The 22,324-nt window shown below is 42.3% G+C and overlaps 1 protein-coding gene across 8 annotated transcripts in view; it reads right to left on the bottom strand.

Moving 5' to 3' along the window:
- Positions 1-22,324, bottom strand: part of lrp2a (low density lipoprotein receptor-related protein 2a) — a 54,392-nt gene that overhangs the window by 26,752 nt on the left and 5,316 nt on the right. For 5 of the 8 annotated variants that reach the window (XM_081713550.1, XM_081713551.1, XM_035522824.2 and 2 more), the window contains exons 2-36: positions 20,862-20,975; positions 20,312-20,434; positions 19,872-19,988; positions 19,313-19,423; positions 18,459-18,572; positions 18,135-18,251; positions 17,006-17,149; positions 16,679-16,798; positions 16,307-16,435; positions 14,758-14,927; positions 13,022-13,245; positions 12,065-12,271; positions 11,574-11,776; positions 11,074-11,214; positions 10,585-10,788; positions 9,887-10,079; positions 9,008-9,133; positions 8,603-8,733; positions 8,141-8,278; positions 7,554-7,835; positions 7,148-7,387; positions 6,936-7,055; positions 6,652-6,768; positions 6,106-6,486; positions 5,429-5,443; positions 4,833-5,081; positions 4,022-4,233; positions 3,695-3,879; positions 2,963-3,191; positions 2,692-2,869; positions 2,242-2,370; positions 1,318-1,484; positions 864-1,007; positions 565-674; positions 95-272 (exon numbers count right to left, since the gene is read on the bottom strand). In XM_081713550.1, coding sequence (XP_081569676.1) covers positions 95-272; positions 565-674; positions 864-1,007; positions 1,318-1,484; positions 2,242-2,370; positions 2,692-2,869; positions 2,963-3,191; positions 3,695-3,879; positions 4,022-4,233; positions 4,833-5,081; positions 5,429-5,443; positions 6,106-6,486; positions 6,652-6,768; positions 6,936-7,055; positions 7,148-7,387; positions 7,554-7,835; positions 8,141-8,278; positions 8,603-8,733; positions 9,008-9,133; positions 9,887-10,079; positions 10,585-10,788; positions 11,074-11,214; positions 11,574-11,776; positions 12,065-12,271; positions 13,022-13,245; positions 14,758-14,927; positions 16,307-16,435; positions 16,679-16,798; positions 17,006-17,149; positions 18,135-18,251; positions 18,459-18,572; positions 19,313-19,423; positions 19,872-19,988; positions 20,312-20,434; positions 20,862-20,975 — 5,762 coding nt within the window. The remainder of the gene's footprint in view (positions 1-94; positions 273-564; positions 675-863; positions 1,008-1,317; positions 1,485-2,241; positions 2,371-2,691; positions 2,870-2,962; positions 3,192-3,694; positions 3,880-4,021; positions 4,234-4,832; positions 5,082-5,428; positions 5,444-6,105; positions 6,487-6,651; positions 6,769-6,935; positions 7,056-7,147; positions 7,388-7,553; positions 7,836-8,140; positions 8,279-8,602; positions 8,734-9,007; positions 9,134-9,886; positions 10,080-10,584; positions 10,789-11,073; positions 11,215-11,573; positions 11,777-12,064; positions 12,272-13,021; positions 13,246-14,757; positions 14,928-16,306; positions 16,436-16,678; positions 16,799-17,005; positions 17,150-18,134; positions 18,252-18,458; positions 18,573-19,312; positions 19,424-19,871; positions 19,989-20,311; positions 20,435-20,861; positions 20,976-22,324) is intronic. The other 3 variants (XM_081713552.1, XM_027021121.3, XM_081713555.1) reach the window with 2 other exon arrangements.

Genomic DNA, 22,324 nt, shown 5'->3' with positions numbered 1-22,324 from the left:
TTCTAAATCAAATTTGGTATCAAAGAAGTCATGAGTAAAGACAATATCAATAAATATAGCATATTAAATGCTGGTAGATGTAGTTGCGGCTAACCAGTCCGGTCCCGGTGACAGCCCAGTAGAGTTTGTTCTCTTCTATGTCTATTGTGATAAACTCCACATGCTCCAGGTTATTGGTGAAAAGAGTGACTGAGTTTGAGCCGTCCATGTCTGCACATGCTACCTTGGCTGGAATGCCACTCTCTGTACCTTGGTCTGTCCAGTACATCTTCCTGGAACACACGCAGGGTGCACACAGTCCGCAGAGAGTTGTCATATTGGTTGATGTAACACTATCTGCCTGAAACAACATCTAGAACGTTTTTGGTTTGTTTTTTTGTTTTTAAGTCATTACTGCATTCAGCACAGCTTCTTGATGTCACTGCAACCTTAGAACTGAAGACACCCAATGCATGCAAGACATGCAATGGTTCCTGGCAGTGCATCGGTGTGCTAAGTGGGTGATTTAAGTGACCACTCAGCATATAAGTGTAAGTACCAGAGCATTGTTAAACTGGGGCTTACCCACGCGCTGGGTCCACTGCTATGCCAATGGGGGTGCCCACACCAGTTGTAGTACCATTGTTGGTGATAAGAGTCCTCCTGTACTGCATGTCTCCTTTCAGCCTCAGTACCTAAACAAATAGTTCCAAAAAACTTGCACAATATATTATGTACAGTGGTTATTATCTTCTTCTTGACAATTTTTTTTTAAAGCAAAACCCTGCTTTGGGAATTTACCTATAAATCCTAAACTGAATGGCTCTTGGATTTTAGTTGAGATCTTAAATATGTTTGGCTGTAAGATACGAAGGCTATATCACCTCTATGGACTGTGAGGATGGGTTGGTGTAGTATAGATTTTGAGTCATCCAGTCAAGAGCCAATCCCACTGGAGATCCCAAGATGGCCGCTGGGGCAAATTCAGTCCTGTTAGTGCCATCTGACTTGACCCTGTGGATCTCTCCCTGTATAGAAAAATGGATCATGAAATCATGAAAGTAATTGAAATTGAAATCAACTCGTTATTTCAGCTCATACACAGATTCAAACTGCTTGTAAATGATTTTGTGAATGCATAGCCAGCACTTATAAGGGCAAGTGGGGGGCTTTGTAGAGACACTTGAAAGAGGTCATCAGGTTAAAGGGAGGGGGTCAGTAGATCTGGAGTTAGAACCTCAGTTACAAAAGTTTTAACATCAAAGAAAAAAAAAATTACATTACACGGTAAACTTGATTTGTATTTGGCTAATCACTGAGCTTCGTTCTCATGCTTACAGGATGTTCAACCCAGTAGATCATCTGCTCAGCATCATCAAAGTCCACGTCGTATCCATTTTGCAGCCCAGCAACAGGTACCATGGCATCATTGCCCTTATCATCAGGGTTGAGGGAGATACCATAAATGATGCTGTCCCTAACAACCACCAGGAAGGGATCATCCACTGTAAGATAATATATACCATATCATACGCTGAGCTGTTTGATTTCAATAAAAATGTATCACTTGCAGTTTGTATTCACATACAGTGCCAGGGCTATTGATACTTTTATAACATATACTTCCCTAACACAATTTAATGCATGAAATCACCATTCAGAGCCTGCAATACTGATGCACAAGGCTTAAACTGCAGCATGGGCTATCAGTTGCCAGAATTTTGAAAGATTGTCACAAAGTTGGTCTGTATTCTCCCTGAAGTCTTGCTGTGTCATCAGAGATTAGGATCAGTAGACACACTCATTCTAAGTCTGAGGTAATCTTTCATCTCTTTGGGGAAAATGTGCTTGACATCGTTGACAAAAGCTGAAACCTGAGCATAGCTGGATGATTGCCCTAAAGAGGACCCACTGGATTTAAGATTAAAGCTCTCTAGTCTGTATTCAACCATAACCATAAGATGAGCTAAGAGCTTTTCTGATTGTAAATATTTGCCCTCAGAGAGGGAGAGATCATGGGGCAAAATGAAAATGGGCTGCTGTTGACAAGATGTGCTTCCTGAGGGACACATATCCATTGTCCCTAAAGACTGCTCCATTCAGTCAGTGAAAAGGAGATTAACCAAAGTGAGGCCAAAGTGAAAGACACAGCAACATTCAAGAATTCAAAATGTATTTTTAAAAGAGAATAATAATCTAATTTAATAATATATTAAAAAGCCATATATATATATATGAAACATGCAATTTTGCATGTTATACCTCTAACACAGGTGAGCTGGTCAGCTGCCAGTATCCAGCCTGAGGGACAGGCACAGGAATAAAACCTGGGGCCAGACGCAGACAGCAGGCAGATGTGGGTGCAGGGGCTAACTGCACATGGGTTGTCACCTGGTATGAGAAAAGTCAAAAAGAAAATTGTATGGGTTAGAAGCAAAAAACACAATATGGCACACTTTCACATTTGCACATTTCATGGTCATACAGCTCATTCAGGGGTAACGTTTCATTACCAAATTCCCACACTGAAAACAACTTTTTTCTGTACATCAGATTACACAAAGAGCCATGGCTTTTCAAATCAATCTTAAAACCCAATTACCCACACATCCCATCTTCAAATCTTACAGGCAATTCTTTTTGCACTTCAGTTTGGCTTATGAAACATAACCAGGACTGTTTGGTCAGGTGGTTGAAAATACTGAGTCATACCTGCCGGCTGCCTGGCTGGATGCATTGCCACCAGGCCCATGGGCTGGGGCAGGTTATACAGCATCACCGTCTGGTTCTCTCCGTGCCACTTGTTGGCCCGGATCACGCGGTTGACGTATCTGTCGGTCCAATACACAAAATCCTCAAAAATGGTAATTGCGTGGGGGTGTTGCAGTACCTTTTTATTGAGAGACAAGAAGCGAAATTTATTCACATGGGTTAAGAGTGTAACGAAATACACATAAGTAAATAACCCAAAAGAATGTCTCACCAGATCACTGGCCAGAACTTGTTTCCGGTTGTTCCCATTGTAATCACAATAGTCAATGAAATCCAGGTAAGCATCAGCGAAGTAGAGAAGGCTGTTTGGATAGTCTATGGTCAGGCCATTTGGCCAGTAGAGCTTGTTGCTGATGATGGGGGTCCTCAGCTTTCCATCCATGCTAGCTCTCTCAATGCGAGGGTTTCTCCCCCAGTCCGTCCAAAACATGAGATGAACACTAAGACCCACAGAAGAATTAGCTTTCATCTTTTATTCACTATTATTACCTATTATGCTTTTCTATTTTTTCCCCTTCCTTTTGGTGTATTTTATTTGCTTGTGCATGTAAACGGTCTACAAAATTACAAAGTCCAAAGTACACGCAAAAGTGCGTAACTCTCGCCCCCAAAGAAAACACTTTTCAGACATTTTCTTTGTTACAGGATGATGCAGTTCTGGCACATGATCTCTAAAAGAGATCATACAGTATGAGAACAATGTTTTTTAGAACATTGATACATGTAGTTCTATTCTAGCATATGTATTCTAGTAAGAAAAGCATAACTGGTCCCCTTTAAATGTTAATGTAGCTTAACAGACAAAAAAAAAATCTAATTTATACCAGTGTATAGCGTACATTCCAAAACATAAGGAATATTTTTCTCCCTTTTGTTTTAACAGCACAATCATGCTGGCATTGTAATTTGCTAAATTATTGCACCTGTATATCAAAGAGCTTACCCATTCCTGGGGTCGAGCACAAGACCTCTGGGGTTGGTGACATTGACACTGATGAGCACTGTCCTATGGGAGCCATCCAGCCTGGCCACTTCTATGGTCTCCAAGATGTAGTCTGTCCAGTAGAGGTTTCTTCCTACCCAGTCAACTGCAAGACTTTCTGTGACTGTCACACCGCTGTCAAAGATCTGCAAGTGTACAGAGAGCATATCGAGCATAAAGTCTGTTTTGTAGGACATCACAAGAATTCTAAGAAGCAAATCCAAAAGGAAATGTGTTTCATGTCAATAACTTGGAGCTTTTTAAAACTTGAAACTCCTGAATCTTTACCACAGTCCTGTCACTGCCATTCTTGTGTGCACTCCATATTTGGTCCTGGGTGGTGTCTGACCAGTACACACGGTCAGTCGCAGAGTCAAAATCGACTGCCACAATATTGCGGCCATCTCTGACAATGGAGCGCACCATGTTCGGCTGCGAGAAGATGTCATCAGATATAATCTGATTACGACTGGCCACCAGCAGAATGGCCTCTCGAGATCCTGTCAGATTGGGAAAATCAAATCTCTGTTATACAAAGAATTACAAAGGCACATTTTTGACATCCTTGCTATCAGTCTGGGTGTTACAGCATGCAAACGGCAATGAATGAGCCTCACAGAAGCACAAAAAGAAGCTATGTGGTAAAATAATGTGGAGAAAAAAGGAAGGGATATCAAATGACAGCATTTTTTAAGCAGGTTATCTCTCTGGTGGATGGGTCTATGTCAGTAGGACAGCTCATAAACAACCCTTTGTCTGGTGATTAAGACCTAATTACCCCATGTAAAAGTTTTTGACTGACATATATGTTATTTGTCTTATCTGTAGTAATCAGATCAGAGGGCAGAGTGCAGGAGGCAGCAGCAGCAGCAGACAGCAGCTCCTCTCAGATCAAGCATGGCTCCACTCCACTGATATCTCCTCTACTATTACCACAAATGTCACAAGCTATGCATATATCTGATTGTAAGTGTCTCTTTCTTTTTCTGTCTTGCTTAGTTGGCCACCTACGGATATGTAGGAACACATGCAAAAACGTGTGCGTGCATGCACACACTTATAAACATGCACTTACACACACAAACACACACACACACACCTGAGGCTTTGCACGTTCGTCCATCTGCCTCAAGCATGTATCCATCCTCACAGTGGCAACGAAATGAACCTCGCTCGTTGAAGCAATGCTGGCTGCACAGGCCAGGAGGGGTACACTCATCTATGTCCTCACACGTCTTTGAGTCGTTACTCAGCTGGTAGCCAACTGGACATGTGCACTGAGCCCCAAATGGACCCTGGATACATCCATGAGTGCAGCCTGCGTTGTGGTCAGAACAACTCTCCTGATCTATACAGTGGGCAAAAAAATAAAAAAATAAATAATTCTTGAAATTATTGAATGGCCATTGCATCAGTGCTGCTACTTAAAATAGTAGTAAATAGTTTTGTTTTTTAGTTACATTTTCAATCTCACGTATAGTCTTTCGCACAGTATGTTCCATGCCAGTTAATATAGTTAATACAAAGTTTTATATTCCTGTGGTAGAATATTATTTACTCAATGTACTAGACTTAACGATTACAGGTTCAATAACACTCAGTGTAAAATCAGAGAGTTAGTGAGCACAGTGAGACAGAGAGCGGAAAACCAGTGCTACATGCAGAGGACTGTGAGCGACTGAAGACTTGGCCTACCTGGTAAAGGCTCATCTGAGAGCAGTGAGGAAGGGGTGCATGGAAAAGGGAAATCACAGATCACTTTAAAGTTAATTACTAGATCACAGCCACACATGCAGGATTCGAAACACCTGAAGATTCCTCAGAGGCATAATTCAAACCCATATATTATGTAACACCGGCAGAAAATACCAAATATTATTCACACAAAACAAACATTAATTCCAGTGATTTCTGATTTCGTAATTACCAAACAATACAAAACATCATAGAAAAAAAACAATATTTCAAAAACATTCAAGAATAAAAGTACATTTCCTTAATCAGTATATCAAGAAACTTGATTTCATTCCATCATTAAGGAATACGTGTTTCAAAAGCCTGAAATTAATTGTGACAGTGATGATTGCAGTCTGTTGTCTTATGCTTTTGGGAGTGTAGCCTAATGATACCTGCTGTGAACAGTGGATTATAGTACAAAAGAAGTGAAATAACCTGAACCAGCTCATTGCATAGGACATGTAGTTGTAGTTTCATTAAAGAGTAAAACAATGTAGGCTGCCTGGGATCAGGGACATTTTCACTTTTCTGGCAGAAGCTGCACATGCAACCAGTTTCGCAATATTGGCAAGCTGGTCCTAGTGCAGGCCTGGGTGTCTCCTTAGAGCTCAGCAAGCCAAACTTTAACGACTTACTGCAGAGGGGGGACTCGTCTGCTTCATTCGGGCAGTCGGGCGTATTGTCGCACACTCTGCTCAGGTTGACGCACACGCTGTGGCCCGCACACTGCCACTGCCAGCTAGGGCAGCGGAACGGTGGGATGGGGCAGTCGCGCTCATCACTGCCATCCCGGCAGTCGTTGTCACCGTCGCAGAGCCAGCTGCGGAAGACGCAGTTGCCATTGTCGCAGCGGAAGAGCGAGGTGGGGCAGGTGCGTGGGGGGCAAACGCGGTGTTCGTCAGATCCGTCCTCGCAGTCCGGGTGGCCGTCGCACTCCCAGGCGGCTGGCACGCAGCTGCCATCGGACTGGCACTGGAACTCGCTCTCGTGGTGGCACATGCCCGGTGGCCTGGTTGCTGCATGGGCAAAGGACACAGTCTAATTTTTATTCATTTTTATTTGATTTTTATTGAAGGTGGGTGCTTCGTAACATCTTAATTGTCAGGATTTCAGGATTTTGCAGAATGTAAAGTAATTGCATGAATAACACCGGAACGAGTCACAAAACGTGCTACACTCACGACAATCAGACTCATCCGAATGATCGTTGCAATCGAAAACCCCATCACAGCGGTAGAAGGCGTTCACACACTGGTGTCCATTGGCGCACTTGAACTCATAGCCAGTGCAGTTGTATACTGCAGCACAGCATTCAATTTACAAAGAACATTTCAGAATTGATGACCAAAAACACAGTACTAAAGTGAATGAGCTTTGTTTAAATTAGGCATACAGTTTATTAGGCTAAATTGCTCTTTCAGGAGTTTAGCATTTACAATGTTTCGAGGAGCAAAATGACTCTTACCACAGCCCTGTTCATCAGCCCCGTCCACGCAGTCTCTGTCTCCGTCACAAACATAGGCTGGGTCAATACAGCGGTGGTCAGGGCACTGAAACTGACCCGGGTGGCATGTCCCTATAGCATCTAACAATCAATCAAATTTAAAACCATCAGGAAGGTGGATGCTCCGATAAACGCCAGGCATAAACAGAGCAGAACTTCCAGATGCTTCTTACCGCAATTGAGTTCGTCAGATCCATCGCCGCAGTCGTTATCGGTGTCACAGAGCCAGGTGCGCGGGACGCAGCGGTGGTTGGCGCAGCTGAACTGGTCAGCCTGACATGTGCCAGGAACCTGCGTAGGACACTCTCTCTCATCACTGCCATCAAAACAGTCGCGGTAGCCATCGCAGTGCCAGCTCCTAGGAACACAGTGCTGGTTGGAACAGGTGAAAGCACTGGAGGAGCAGGTGTTGTCTGAATGAGCAGAGAGGGCCAAGCAGAGGGTCATCATTCATGTTGTTAACACAGGAAACAATATAAGCAAAAATAGAAGGAAAGTGCCCTTTCCTCACATTTAATCTCCCCTACTGTAGCTACGCATTGTACAGAAAACTGGAAGTATCAGGTGTAAATTTATTACTGTTAGCTCCACAGCTGGCCTCATCGCTGTTGTCGTGGCAGTCATCAACGCCGTCACACCGATAGCTCTGAGGGACACATCTCCCATTTGAGCAGGAGAATGAGTTGGAGCCACACTGCAGCGTAGGTGGTTCGTTGGACGGATCCTCGAGACATGTCTGCTGGTTGGGTGACAGCTTCATTCCGTAAGGGCAGCCACACATGCGCTGGGAGTAAGGGGCTGGGAAACAGAAGTGACTGCAGTCCCCATTAGGGTTCGAAGGCCTGTTGCAGAAGTTTGAACCTGAGAAACCACAGTAAATATGCAGAATACTGTGTGACACGTATGACATGAGAACAGTGCTTCTCAAAAAACTAAACATGTTAAATGCCCATTACATTGCTCATATACTGCAAGCCTATTCATATCAGTTATGAAGTAGAGTACTAATTAAACAAAACTTTTGTGGAAATGTTTAATCTTTAAAGGTTAGCTATCCCTAACCTTCTGCATGTAAACTTCACAGGAGAGAGAGAGCCAAACAGAGAGAGAGAGAGAGAGTGGGGGGGGGGGGGGGTAGATGGTGATTGGATGAAAGCTCCCCTCACCAGTCTGCAAGTCAGCGTTGAAAGATTTGACATGCATAATGTGACTGATCCCCCGTCGGATAATCATCATCTCTCCCCCATCCGTTTTGCGAACACGGACAATCCCCCCTAGACGCCAGTCAGTGAAGTATGCGTAACCTACAGCAGACACATACATTAATCTCAGAGTTTAACTTCTTGTCCTAGATTCTTTACCTTCCTCCCTTTGAACTACAAGGCTCCACAACGTACAAACACATACACTGTACATAATAAGAATTTAGCAGAATTACAATGTTTAGGGCATATTTTAGTCATGATACACCTATTTTATTCAATACAATTCAACTTATTTATAATAAGTTGCAATAATATTTATTACTGTAATAGTAACAATGTTATTATAATAAATCTTTATACTCATGACATCTTTCAATAAGATCATTCTGATTATAATTATGTAAATGATTCATAGAATCTCACCTCCAAAAATAGTAAGTCCAAATGGATGGGACATTTGTGTGATACGATCCAATGACAATCTGTTCTGACCGTCAAAATTACTGTGCTCAATTTTATCAAAGAAAGCATCCACCCAGTACAAACGCATTGAACTAGGGAGAAAAGTCAGACACAGAGAAAGAGAGGTAGCTTTTAGGATAAAGTTCAGAGAAACAGGATTATAACAGATCATGTTTCTAAGGAGATTAACTAGCTTTAGGAGGAGCAAACAATAAATGTTCAACAGGCCGCATGGCACAAATGTAAGGCTCTAAAGATCAGGACGTAACTGTTCTTTTATGAATCAAAATAGCGATGACCCTTGTCTGTTTGGCATTACTAGCATGTTTGAATAGAGCATGGTAATGGTTTAATGACTTGGCTCACCTCCAGTCAATGGCGAGACCATTAGGCCAGCCAAGAGTGGTGTTTACAATTGACTGGGCATGTGACCCATCACACCAGGACCTCATAATCTTCGCTGGACGGTACCAGTCAGTCCAGAAAATAAAACTGGCAAAAACACACATAGATGAGAACATGAACACACAGACCCAAAACTAAAATTATTTGGAACTTTCTGCCCTTACATTCTTTTAACTCTCCAACCTCTGACCACAGCAGTTTCTGTGCAGGGATGCTTTTGTAGAACTGTCAGCTAGGTTTTTCATTTTTATCCTAAGATGTTTTGACAGGTTATTCAAAAACTCTGCAGGGTTTTCTCTCTTAAGCCAAGTTCTTAGTAGAAACTACAATACTAGCCTTCATGCAGCACTAATCTCACCTCTTGGGCCCTGAGACCTTATGACTTTGAAGCCATTGGAAATGTCCCACTACCGCTGTATAAAGAGTCCCTTTATCTGCCCAGGTTCAAAGTAGGAACAATCTATGAATGGTCAGGCACCTCCTGCATTATGGTAGGTGTGACTGGATACAAATGGCCAGATAGCTAAGGATTTTTCATGGTGTAGGAAAACAGAGCCAAAGTGAAAGCTAGGCCTCTTGAGCCTTGTTCCTGGCTCAGACCTGCACATTCAATTGTGTTTTCAATTGACATTTGAACCACATTAGCTGTGGTTTCTGACCACAGTTATCACCACACTTATTTTCGCATGGAAATTTTTGTTTAGTTTAGGCTTCACACAGAAATTTATGACTACAAATTAGAAAACTAATTATTTTCACTTTTACTTTTTATAATAGAACAGTGTTGGACAGATAATTACACCAATCTAGCTAAACACAGCATGACCCATTAAAACTCACCCGACAATTGGATGTACCACTATAGATCTTGGGTTGTTCAGGTTGCGCACAATGGCTCTTCTTGACTTGTCCGTTACTTTCATGACTGATATACTCCTGTAGCGTGGGTCAGTCCAGTACAGGTTTTTTGATATCCAGTCATAAGCCAGGTCCTCCACACCATCTACCCGATTGGCTGCAAGTACCTCCCTCTCTTTAGGGATCAAAGAAGATTACAATAGTGAAATAGTTATATAGAGAGAATAATTACATAGTCATGAGCTTATTTCACAAAGTAACTGCAAAAGCACACCACTGCCTTCTATTAAAATCAGTTTTACAATCTAAATGAACGTTTTACTTCAAACAAGAAAAATTGTATTTGTCTTCACATTCCCCTCCCTTGCAAAGAGCCAGATTCCAGCAGAGTATGTATAAGGTCTGCAGGATCACAAGCCAAAGGTCAGGCAAAACAATATTACAGATGCTAACAAAAAACTAAAATGTCTCCTACCATGACCTATATTTATCATCAGCACTGGGTAAAGGTAGAAAATCTGGAAGATGTTTAAGGCATTTTCTAAATGTGCACCACAATCCTTCCTGATAAAGGAAGGGAATTTGTCAGATCAGGAAGGCTAATTTGTCAGAGCAGGGGGTGGGGGTATTTTGTTAGCTACTTTTGTCATTTATTTTCAACCCATACTGAACTCTCTTACCGGTCCCATCCACTTTCTGTTTGTAGATAATGTCCTTGGCAGTGTCTGAGAAAAAGATCGAATTATCCTCTGCACTGAAGTCCACTCCTACAAAGTAGGATGGTGTGCCAGTGATGGGGAGTATGATGTCTTCCTGAGAGGAGAGGTTAAAAGGGATGCCTCTCACTGCCAGCTGACTGGAGAACAGCAAATATTGCCTCACAGCTGCAAGACAATGTGCAGGGCAAGGCATCTGAAAGGTGCTAGAATGAAAACCGCAGGAGGCTACATCTGAGCTTTATTCTAGTCCTCCCCAGACACTGTTGCTGTACAGCCCCAATGATGCTGAAGACCCTGGAAATTCCCTTATCTCCACTGCATCATGTGAGCAAATGATATTGGCCATTAAATGTATAGTGAAATTGAATAATGGCTCTCCTTTCTTAGATGATAAATCCACAAATAGGGTGGAGCAAAATGACAGACAGCAAGCGGAGGTCACTATCTTACCCACACATCTTCTGCCATCGGCGTGCAGGTCGTAACCCAGGCGGCACCGGCAACGGTATCCCAGACCATCATTATCAGTCCTGTGACTCAGCACACAGATCTGTTCACAGCCTCCTTTGTTTGTCCCACATGGGTTACTTACTGTTGGCAACACACACACACACACACACACACACACACACACACACACACACACACACACACACACAAACACAAAACATCACATAGACCACTTCTATAACTTACCCACTGTATCAAAATGTCTGTGGAAATGTCCGTGGAATAACACTGAAGGCTATAAACATGATGACAGCCAGATTCTTTTTGGGTCTAAAGTCAGACTCATATAAAAGACCATAAGGACAATATTTGATTATAGTATTTTAACATTATAGCTTTGGTGGGTTACAGCACTAATTCTAGACATCTGCTTTGAGACAAAGCCTGCTCTAAAAAGTACTGTAAAATAAAATTGAATTGAATTGAGTTAACTGGCTTACCGTAGGGCTGCCTGTAGGCATGAACCACAGCCACACCATATGGAGTCTGAGAGGTTGAATAGAGCACTTGCGGGCTGCCTCCACTGAATTTGCTAACTTTCATGACAGCCATCTTGGTCCAGTCAGTGTAGTAGACAGTATGTTCAAACAGACTGATGCCAAAAGGGTGAGGGATCACCGAACCTCCATGCACAACTGTTTTCCTTTAAATGAATCAGACAATGGCTTTGTTTACTTTACTTGGGGTTAGAATCAGTAGCTGACCCCTGAGAATTTAGATTTATTAGGTTTTATTGTGAAAGACTTCTGAAAGAATAAGGCATGAAAATAAAGCCTTGTTTAATTAGGTCTAATGTTTAATTAAATGTTTAATTAAATATTACCACTTATCCAGAGGTAATGGCAAACAGAAACCCAGTTATTATTATATGCAGTTAGTCAAAAGATGATGTGGGTGAAATGAGACTGCATGCATTGTACTGCATGCATACCTGTGCAGGCCATCATAAGTGGTGGTTTCTATGTAGTCATAGCGACTGTCCACCCAGTACACCCTTTTAGTCACAATGTCCAGTGTGATCCCAGCAGGCCAGCCCAGTTTGGACCTGATAATACCATAGCGGTTGGTGCCATCCATGTAGGCCCTCTCCAGACCAGGTTCCCCATTCAGAGGGTCCCAATCAGAAAAGAAAAGATACCTAAATCAAACATAAGGCACATATTATTGTAGTATTATTTTCCTTATTTAGTATATAAGACATTTATAAGATATATTTAAAATGCAAAGATTTACTCTTAAACTACACATCCACATTACAGTATTAAAAAAAAAAGGGGGGGGGGGGGGTTCCTTCTGTGAGCCCTGGAAATATGCCCTATGCACAAACTTATTTATGGCACAAGATCCAAGTCACAGAGCACTAGCTATTCTTAAACTTTTATTTTTGAAAGAATGAATTTACAAATAAGCCCTTCAGAAGAGCATAACACATTTGACATTAATACCCTAAACCCTTTTATCAAAAGCACTGCTCTTGAGTACATTGTCACTTCCTAATTAAGCAGGATCTGTCTGGCTCGGATTCCATATTGGGTTTCAGTGCATCTCTTCTTTTCTTATTACTCCCAGCTAATCCTTTACAGTAGTATAGTATATGGCTGTTCCAATTTAATTACTTTGTCCTGCTTAGAAAAGACAGGATGATAGAGGAGGTGCCAGCGGACCTTATAAGCTGATCTGAGGTCAGTTTTGTGGTTTCTTTTACAATAACCAGGGTTAGAATTATGGAGAAACTTCACAGTAAAATCCCCAGTGATAATCAACACCTGTAGTGTCAAATGAACAACTAAAGTGTTCATTCAAGTCCACGTCTACACATGAACACTCTAGAAGTTCATTCAACATTTTGTGCACCTGAGAGACTGGGTTGTGTCTTTTATTGACTCACCCGACAGTTGGGTCGAGGGCCAGTCCCCTTGGGTTTCCCAGGTTCTCTGCAATGAGTGTGATACGATTGTTCCCATCAAGGTCCACCATGTCAATTCGATTGACACTGCCCTCCACCACATAAAGTTTATTGTTGATCCAGTCCACAGCCAGGTTCACAGGATAGTCGACTGATACATTTAGGATCACCTGTAAATGTGACCCATCCATGTCTACCGAAAACACCTGGCCAAAAGATAGAATGATTCCTTGTTAAAATTTGTTTGACAGTTTGATGCCTGTGTCTCCAGTGTACAATATATCTTGACATGTGGTAAGTGGATCATAAAATATGTATCATTTCCACCAATGTCTATGATAAGATTGGCATGATATTGTCTAGTTTAATAATCAGGTATAATGGAGTTCAGTTTCTGGTTACATATGTATCATTCAGCGAGCTTATCTGTCCAGGAACATTTAAGTGGTGCCATGGGGGCAGTACTTTGAAACCATTGCCCTACTGATTTCAAGATGGCACCGGTTTCTCAGGGTGGACCACTTGGCATTGTAACAGAAGTTAAGGCACCACTGCACTTTTCAGGCCTTGCTGTTTGGAAACCAAACCCAGACGTCCTCAGGAGTGGGATTCTCGTCTGACCCGTTTAACGGAAACATAAGCTGTGGAAGGGGTCTGCTGATTTGGCACACTCACCGACCCCCTGCCTCGAGCATGTGGACATTCCTTGGAGTTGGGGGGTACTAATCACAGACCCCCAGCACTGGTATGCCCCTGCTTTTCATCTCCATGGCTGGAGTTAAAACTAAAGAGCAGCCAAGAGCTCAAACAAAGGCTTCTGAGTCAGCCAAGGAATGCATAAAAAAGACCGGACACAGAGAAAACGAATACTGCATGGTCACCTAGAACTCTAAGGTTGCATGAAATTGCACAGAAATATGCAAGCATTTTCTAACATATCAGAAACGTAGTGGAGATTAGAAAAACGTAGACTTTGTTACGGATCAGATCCAGCCAGCGTGAATGCAGCCATACAGGAGCCAAGCAGCTCAACCATCAGTACAGTATTAGCAGTATCTACAGGCATCAGTCAAAGAATTCCCTTTCCACTGTCAAGTGGCCAACTTCCTTCACAACTCGAGAACATCGACAAACATCAGACCTGCTGATCCTGAGGTGGGGGTGTTACTGGGTGCTTTTTTTCTATAACTGCTTTGTTCCACTAGCCTCAGAAGGGGTAAGGGGAGGTAGAAATCATACTGGCACACACTCGTTTTGATGGATTGGTCTTGAATGGGAGTTTAGCCAAGGACGAGCCAGGCTGTGCGAAGTTGAGATCAGAGCACACTGTGTGTGTGTTCGTAAGAGAGAGGTGTGCGTGCATACTGGCTGAAACACTAGTGCATGTCCAAGGGAGAGCAAAAATAATGAAGCGCTTTGTTATCAATGAGAAATCTAACAGCAATAGCACTCAGTCAGTTAAGGTTAACACCTCAGATATCTATGAAGTATCCTTCATTAAAACAGTGCAAACTGAGAAACCTTGTCGGATGCCAGAACTTTAAACGGATGCAAGTCAAATATACAGTAAAATGGAGAGCCAACAACACAGCCTTAATTAAAGGCATCAAAACCGTAAGAAACACAGTCGTCAGATCTGAAAAGGGCTACCACAGAAAATGTAATGCTCTATGGAACACTGGGATATCATAAACATATTTGCCCATGACATCCGTTACCTTGTTTTGAATAGTGTCAGTCCAGAAGACCCGCTGCAGTTGGTAGTGGAAGTCCACTCCCACAGCCACTCCTCTGTTCTGAGAGTGAATCAGGGTGCGATAGCTCTGGCCATGAATGTCTGCAGCCAACAAGTCTCTTCCATTTGAAAAGAGCAAAGATGCTGCTCCAGCTAGATGGACATCATTTTAATACATGTTAGTGCCACTGAGTTTGTGAGGTTTTTCAAACATATAATGATGAGAAATAAGTCAAAATGCTTCCATTTTCTGAGGCCACCCACTAAGGCAAGCAGCAGTGACAGCGTGAATCAGGTACAAATGAGAAGAGAAATTCTTAGCAAGAGGAAATTTTAGAACAAAACTATTTTTAGCTAAATCAGAGTAACATATGAGACATAAATAATTTAATTTGGCAGAGGAGGCTGGAGCTAGCTCAACGTGCCTGCCAAAGGAACGGCTGTGAGGTAGGCATTTAAGATTTTAATAAAATGACAGCATTCAGATCAAACTAGGCTCTTACACAGAATAACAGTGAAAACTGGAAAGAATGCAGTAAATGAATGTTTATGACATCTGTTAAGGAAGATCAATGTGAAAGTCAGGGTGAATAGGGAAAACTTCACCAAGTCTTGGCAAAAAAAGCACTCAAGTAGCAATTGTTTTTGAATCCATGACAAAAAAACATCAAATATATCAAATTTACAATAGGATAAGAAAAAAATAAGCCAGAGGAAGCCCTAGTGTCTAAACAGCATTGAAATCAGACCGGATGAGTAAGTGTATTAGGAATGATCGGGAATGATGCCAGCCCAGTCATGATTCAGTGGGGGTTGGGCTCTTCCCAGTGTTCTTTATTTGAATTTTTAATTTGGTATCCACTCCACATCACTCCTTTAAACTCACTGTGTAATCCATTTGAGTTCAGGCATAAAAAACAATAGCTATGGCTGGACCCAGATTTTACCCTGGGATTTTAGGCAACTCAAGGTAAATATCAACTTAATTGCGAGGTAAACTAAAACTTAAAGTACAGGCTAAACTTGCTTAGTGCACATATTATGTTAAATTTTAAAAATCATATGCTAATAAATCTGGACATTAGCAGGCAATTAAAAGTAGCCATGCTTAGAAAGCTCACTGGTTCAGACCTACACAGAGGATTGGATCTCTTGGTCAGCTGTTGTTCTGTGCACTAAGCTATGTAAGCAAATGATGGACTGAGCAATGTACCCAGGTGCAGCTCAAGCACGGGATCACAGGGTGGAGGCAGGCGGGGGTGTGTGGAGGTGTGAGAGGGAAACACAGGCAAGGCAGAGCTCACTGGGTGGATTTTACTCCCTGTATAATATGTCACAGATTATATATATATATATATATATATATATATATATATATATATATATATATATATATTTATGCCTTTAACTTTCATCTCCATAAAAACACCTTACGTGTTAACTTTAGATACCTTCACAAACATTTCAAAGCAAGCAGATATACGCACTCTGTGCTGCTTTATGTGTCATATATGTGCTTAAGAGTAACTCACAGGATGCGTTGGCTCTGCAGTACCTCTGCTGCTCCAGCACATAGCCTTCGTGACAACTGCAGTGATGGCTACCTATCCGATCCTCACACAGCTGGTCACACACACCCCACACCTGACAGTCGTTGTAGTCTGCAGCATGGAGACAGTATAAAAAAAAACACCACACACATTGTGGATAAAGTGTAGGGCTGACTGAGGCCGGTATTCTGTTAGGAAGTACCTGGTCAATTTTTTTTACAAAACACATTTATCTATTTTAAATGTTTTATTAAGTTTTATGTATGAATATCAGTGATGGGAGTTTTGTTAGATAAAACATGAAATGTTAAACTATCGCTAGCTTAAACATCCTGCAAAAGCTTGCGATTTTACCAATACAGGAGCGACTGTTGTTGCTGCTGACCACGTAGCCAGGCAGACAAGAGCAGGTACCACCCTCTGGCGAGGCCTCACAGCGATGTTCACAGCTCAGAGATGCACAGCGCCAGATACCTGAAAAAGCACAGGAGTTCAAACCTCACATCAGCTCACTAACAAACTGTTAAACTGTCTAGATTAACCAGCAACGAAATGAAATATCCAGCAAATAAGGGCAGCGTACTAATGTAGACCTATTTTAGTTTACATAAGCCCAAAATTATTCAATCTTTAACCTGTAAAATAACTTTGGATTTCTAACTGCTGTAATGAGATACTGACTGCAGTTGCGTCCAGCAGTAGAATTTGTCTCATCTTCTCCATCAGGACAGTGGGGTGTTCCATCACAGAGCTGCTCCATGCGGATGCAAACACCAGATGATGGGCATGGCCAGTCGCTGGAGTAACACTCATGCTGGACATTATCTGCGGTAGCAAACAAAAATGTCTATATTCAAATCAAGTATATCACATTGTTTTCCATGGTTGACCACACCAAGAGGGGGCATCACAAACCACTAAATTACGTTAAATACAATGTGAAAAAAAGTTGTCTGTTCACTAAGGTGTGGTTTCTAGATTATTGCCATATCTTTATATTGCTCAATCTGAATGCTCCCAATCTGGTCTGAACAAAAAGAGTGGGGCACCATAAGAAGAAGCTGAGGAGCAGAGCACATAACAAAGCCATTGCTTGATAACAACAAAAAAACATTGTGTGAGGATTTCGAGGACAGCGGCCTTATCGGCCATGGAATGAAGAGCAGCATGGCTTGGCCTTTATCAAGTGGGGAAAAGTGTCTCTTTAAAAATCAGGGGAAGTAACCAGCCTGAAAGTAACCGCTCTGAAAGGGTCACATGGTTACAGTCTTCAGCCTGACCTCTCAAAGCACAAGCACTTCAAAGCAATCTGGAGATGCTCTAAAGGGCTTGGGTGGGTTGGAGTGATCAGGAGCCAGGAGGAGCACCATGAATTGTTGAGAAAAGCCCTGACTGTACGCAGCAAGCATACAAATCCATGGCCGAGGAACTGCAGTTTCCATAATATACTTTGTCACAGCCAGTCAAAATGTAGTTCTGCATATATAGCACACTGCAGTTTACTATGTGTCTCAGTGGTTAAGGTACTTGACTTGTAATTGGAAGGTTACTGGTTCAGGCCCCACCACTACCCAGTCTCCACTGTTGGGCCCCTGAGCAAGACCCTTAACCCTCAATTGCTCAAGTTGTGCTCAGTCATAATTGTAAGTTGCTTTGGATAAAAGTGTCAGCTAAATGTAAATGTCTCCCACTTCTGCATTTACTTCAGGCCTGAATGTAATAGGTAACAATAACAAAGTCAGTTATGGTGCTACTCTAAATTTCCCAACAATTTGTCATTTTAAAGTATTGTTTTCTAGAGGAAACCTACCACATCCTCTTTCATCAGCATTGTCACCACAGTCGTCCTCTCCATCACACAACCAGAGTTGGTATATACAGCGACCACTGGGGCAGGTAAAGTAATTCCCTCTACATGTAGGGTAAGCTGTTAAAGAATGTTATGTGTTACCAGTTTCCACAATTTGGTCAGTAGTGTCCACAGTGTCCAATAGAGTAAGTCTATTGGAATGTTTTAGTGTTGCACTCACAGTCAGACATTTCTCTAGGGCATCATAATCATTTGAGCACAGGGTGGTAAACTAAAACTTTGCCTGGTGTTTCTGAATGGTAAGGAAAGCAGTAATGAACGCACTGCAGTTCTGCTCATCACTCATGTCTCCGCAGTCATCGTCATGGTCACAGACATAACCACGCGGAACACACTCTCCATTACCGCACTGGAACTGGCCACTAGAGCATCGCTTGGCTGCAAACAAGAAAGCAAAATGCGCACTCTGCATTATGTCCCCATAAGAACAGCACAGCTACATAACACACATACCTACATAAGGTCTCCATAAGAACAGCACATCTACATACATACCTACATAAGGTCTCCATAAGAACAGCACATCTATATACATGTCTACATAAGGTCTCCATAAGAACAGCACATCTACATACATACCTACATAAGGTATCCATAAGAACAGCACATCTATATACATACCTACATAAGGTCCTCATAAGAACAGCACATCTACATACATACCTACATAAGGTCTCCATAAGAACAGCACATCTATATACATGTCTACATAAGGTCTCCATAAGAACAGCACATCTACATACATACCTACATAAGGTCTCCATAAGAACAGCACATCTACATACATATCTACATAAGGTCTCCATAAGAACAGCACATCTACATACATATCTACATAAGGTCTCCATAAGAACAGCACATCTATATACATATCTACATAAGGTCTCCATAAGAACAGCAGATCTACATACGTAGCCTACGTAAGCTTTCCATATGAATGGCATGTCTTTCTGAAAAGTGCATTCCTTCTTTACATGCTGTAACTTACAGCATCACTACATGTACCTACACTGCTCCTGCAATACAGCTGCATCATTCCTGTGCTGAGAATGAAACAGCTCTGGCATACTGGGAAGAATCTTTGGTGTGTGAATTCACTGCCAGGGCCAGACACTCACTGCAGTTGGTTTCATCGGAGCCGTCTCGGCAATCGAGCACCTGGTCACAGTGTTGGCTCCTGTTATAACACGCCCCGCTAGCACACTTCAACTCTGAGCACTCTGGGTAGTCTAGGAGAGAGAGAGAGTCCAGCCATCATTCACTCATCCATTAAATATAATTACTCTGTAATATGATACAGCTACTTAAGGAGAAAAGTGAAAAGCATGCACAAGTTTTCCAGAGGAAAGGTATCAAGACGAGCTGCTAAAACAAGAATGATTAACTATTAAAGGCTAATGTACATGATTATACACTCCTGTAAACATGTATTGAGCTCAACACTTTGGCTCAGTAACAGAATAGTAGCTCAATGAGGTTTCTTGCTAATCCACCAAGGAATCTGCAATCAACTTCTGACAACAAGAAGCATATTGTGACCATTTCTGTCAGTCACCAAGCCTCTTAATCTTACAAATTGATTAAAATGCCAGAGAAGCCTGAAATGGTGGAGGTGTATCTATTCCTCCTGTAATACACACACATATACTGTCACACACATTGTGATGGTGGACTTACGGCAGTTTCTCTCATCTGCTCCGTCTGAACAGTCAGGTACATGGTCACACCTGTACTCCCCTGGGATGCAGGCTCCATTTGTGCAGCTGAACTGTATACTGGAACAGGTCCGGCCAGCTGCATGGAGATCAAAGCCGATCTTTTTAATATACATATGTGCATGGTGGTCCTCGTCTTTGGTAATGTCCTCCACGAGAACAGAAATGTTCCTGTTCACTCGCGTTCTGTTCCGACACTGCCTGTGGGCCACACACTAGGGCTATCGCATTCCACCGTTCATGACGGAAATTACACGCATCTACATTAGTGAGGGTCAAACGAACATTTTGATTTGACAGCTTGCATAATGGATGGAAGAATGAGACAGAACAGGTGCACAGTGAATAATGGAAGGAGGTCAGAGTCAGAAAAAGAAAGCGAGGGAGAGAGACAGGACGTACGGCAATGCTGTCTCTCATCTGAACCATCTTCACAGTCTTCCTCATCATCACACACCCAGTGCTGTGTAATGCACTCGCCATCACTGAGACACTGGAACTGATTCGCTTCGCAAGTCAATTGGGCTGAGAGAAACAGTTAGCCTGGTTAATTAACAAGCTTATGGCAGGAGGCGTGGACTAGCCTGCCCACGAAGCTTCAACTTCAGCAAGTTGAAGTGAAACATGGGGTTTGTTTAAGGTGTTCCGCTTCTACCAGAACACTGCATTTGGCATTTTCATTTGTTTGCTGCACTATTTGAAATAACTAGGTTACATTTTCAAATGACGCAGCCTATGACGTTCTTGAACTCAAACGATCCACCCTATTTGGCACGCTGTCCTTGAGCAGAATAAATCTGGCATAGGCAATAAACCATTTCCCACCGTATCTAATTATTTCTTATCACCTTTACACAGCCGAAAGATGTATCCACTACATCACCCATTTGTTACAGTGTGTCGGTGCTTGTGATACCACAGCTGAGAGAGTGAGAGAGAGAGTGTTACTCACGGCAGCCGCTCTCGTCTGAATCATCTGCGCAGTCTGCAGTGCCGTCACAGTGCCAGCCTGCAGGGATGCACCTGCCTGTCCCGCAGCGGAACTGGCCTGTCTCACACCCTGTATCTACACAAGCATGAGAGACACCACCTCAGCTTCCACACACAGTTTGCCACTCCCTGGGCAATCAACAGTGAGACAAGTCTTCTTTCACCACTCCTATTCCAGTAGCCAGACAATGCCTTAAGATAAACTAAAATAAGGAAAAAAATTGCTTACACATTCCAAACGGCAAAAAATCCTAAGGGAGCCTTTATAACTGCTGATAGGCAAGCGAAAAATAAGCGTTAAGCTAAATCAAATTTGAACGGCACTCCCGTGACATGCACAGCGCACAAGCAGACTTAAGGCAGCTGACCCTCCTGAATGTATTAACATACATTCAGAAGATGGATGGTACTCTTCATTCCTCTTATGAAAACACAGAAGCTCTCTTTGAATGTACACAGAGGTGAAGGCTGCTATTGATGAAGCGCATAGTTAAGAGCATTGACAGCCAGCGGAGCAGAGCGTGCCAGCCGGCCAGCAGACACTTATGCAACCCTCGCTGGTCTCTTTCCAATCCCCCCCTTTTGATCTTGGCCTGTGAGTGGCATCTTGGGAGATAAGGTACCACCCCTCTACCTTCCCCACCGTGCACTAAGAGATATCAACCGGAGCAGCATAGTTCAGACGAGGAGTCCTCCGTCAGGGCCGTCGGGGGAAAAAAAAAAAGGGGGAATGCACGATTCTGATTGTCTCTCACTGACACTCTGATTAATGGTGCATGCTGTTCCTTGTCAGAAATGTAATTGGGATAAATAGTGGTACCGGTTGGTACCACAGCCCTTACACCCAAATTCCAAAAGCCAGGGGGAGAAGCATGGTGGAGGGAGGTGGTTGAGGGCTGGGGTTGGTGGGTGAGTGTCTTATCACTTACTACACTCACGACACAAACACTCTGTGTCTGAGTGAATCCATGAGATGTGCTGTGAGCAAAAAGAAACCCACCAAATAAACAAAAGCAGTTATCAAAGTAAGCCTAGTTATAGAGTTCAAAACTGACCAACAGCATGCTCTTAAAATGACATCTGGATTTTGAGTCTGTGGGTAGATGCTTTTTGTCCATTTAGTTCAATAGTTTCACATTTATACAATAAATCGCAGTGTCTGACTGGGTGATCATGAATCAGAGGAGCAGGAAGGTCTTGTTATTTTCAACTGACTAAGGGAATTATGCATTTTATTATTATAGAACTTGTTCTTAGGAGTTCGCTCATTTAATTTAATCTTACTAAGATCATTTAATCTTAGTAAGGTCATTTAATTTTTTATGAAATACACAAACTTCAGCTATGATCATGTCAATATCAAAACAAAAGCAAAGAATGCTGATTTGGAATTTCATTTTGAAATTCATTCTATTGCTTAATTAA

The sequence above is a fragment of the Electrophorus electricus genome, chromosome 4 (genome assembly GCF_041902795.1).
Source record: "Electrophorus electricus isolate QZ-2024a chromosome 4, ASM4190279v1, whole genome shotgun sequence".
Classification (NCBI taxonomy): Eukaryota; Metazoa; Chordata; class Actinopteri; order Gymnotiformes; family Gymnotidae; genus Electrophorus; species Electrophorus electricus.
This window is presented reverse-complemented; position numbering and strand designations above follow the sequence as displayed.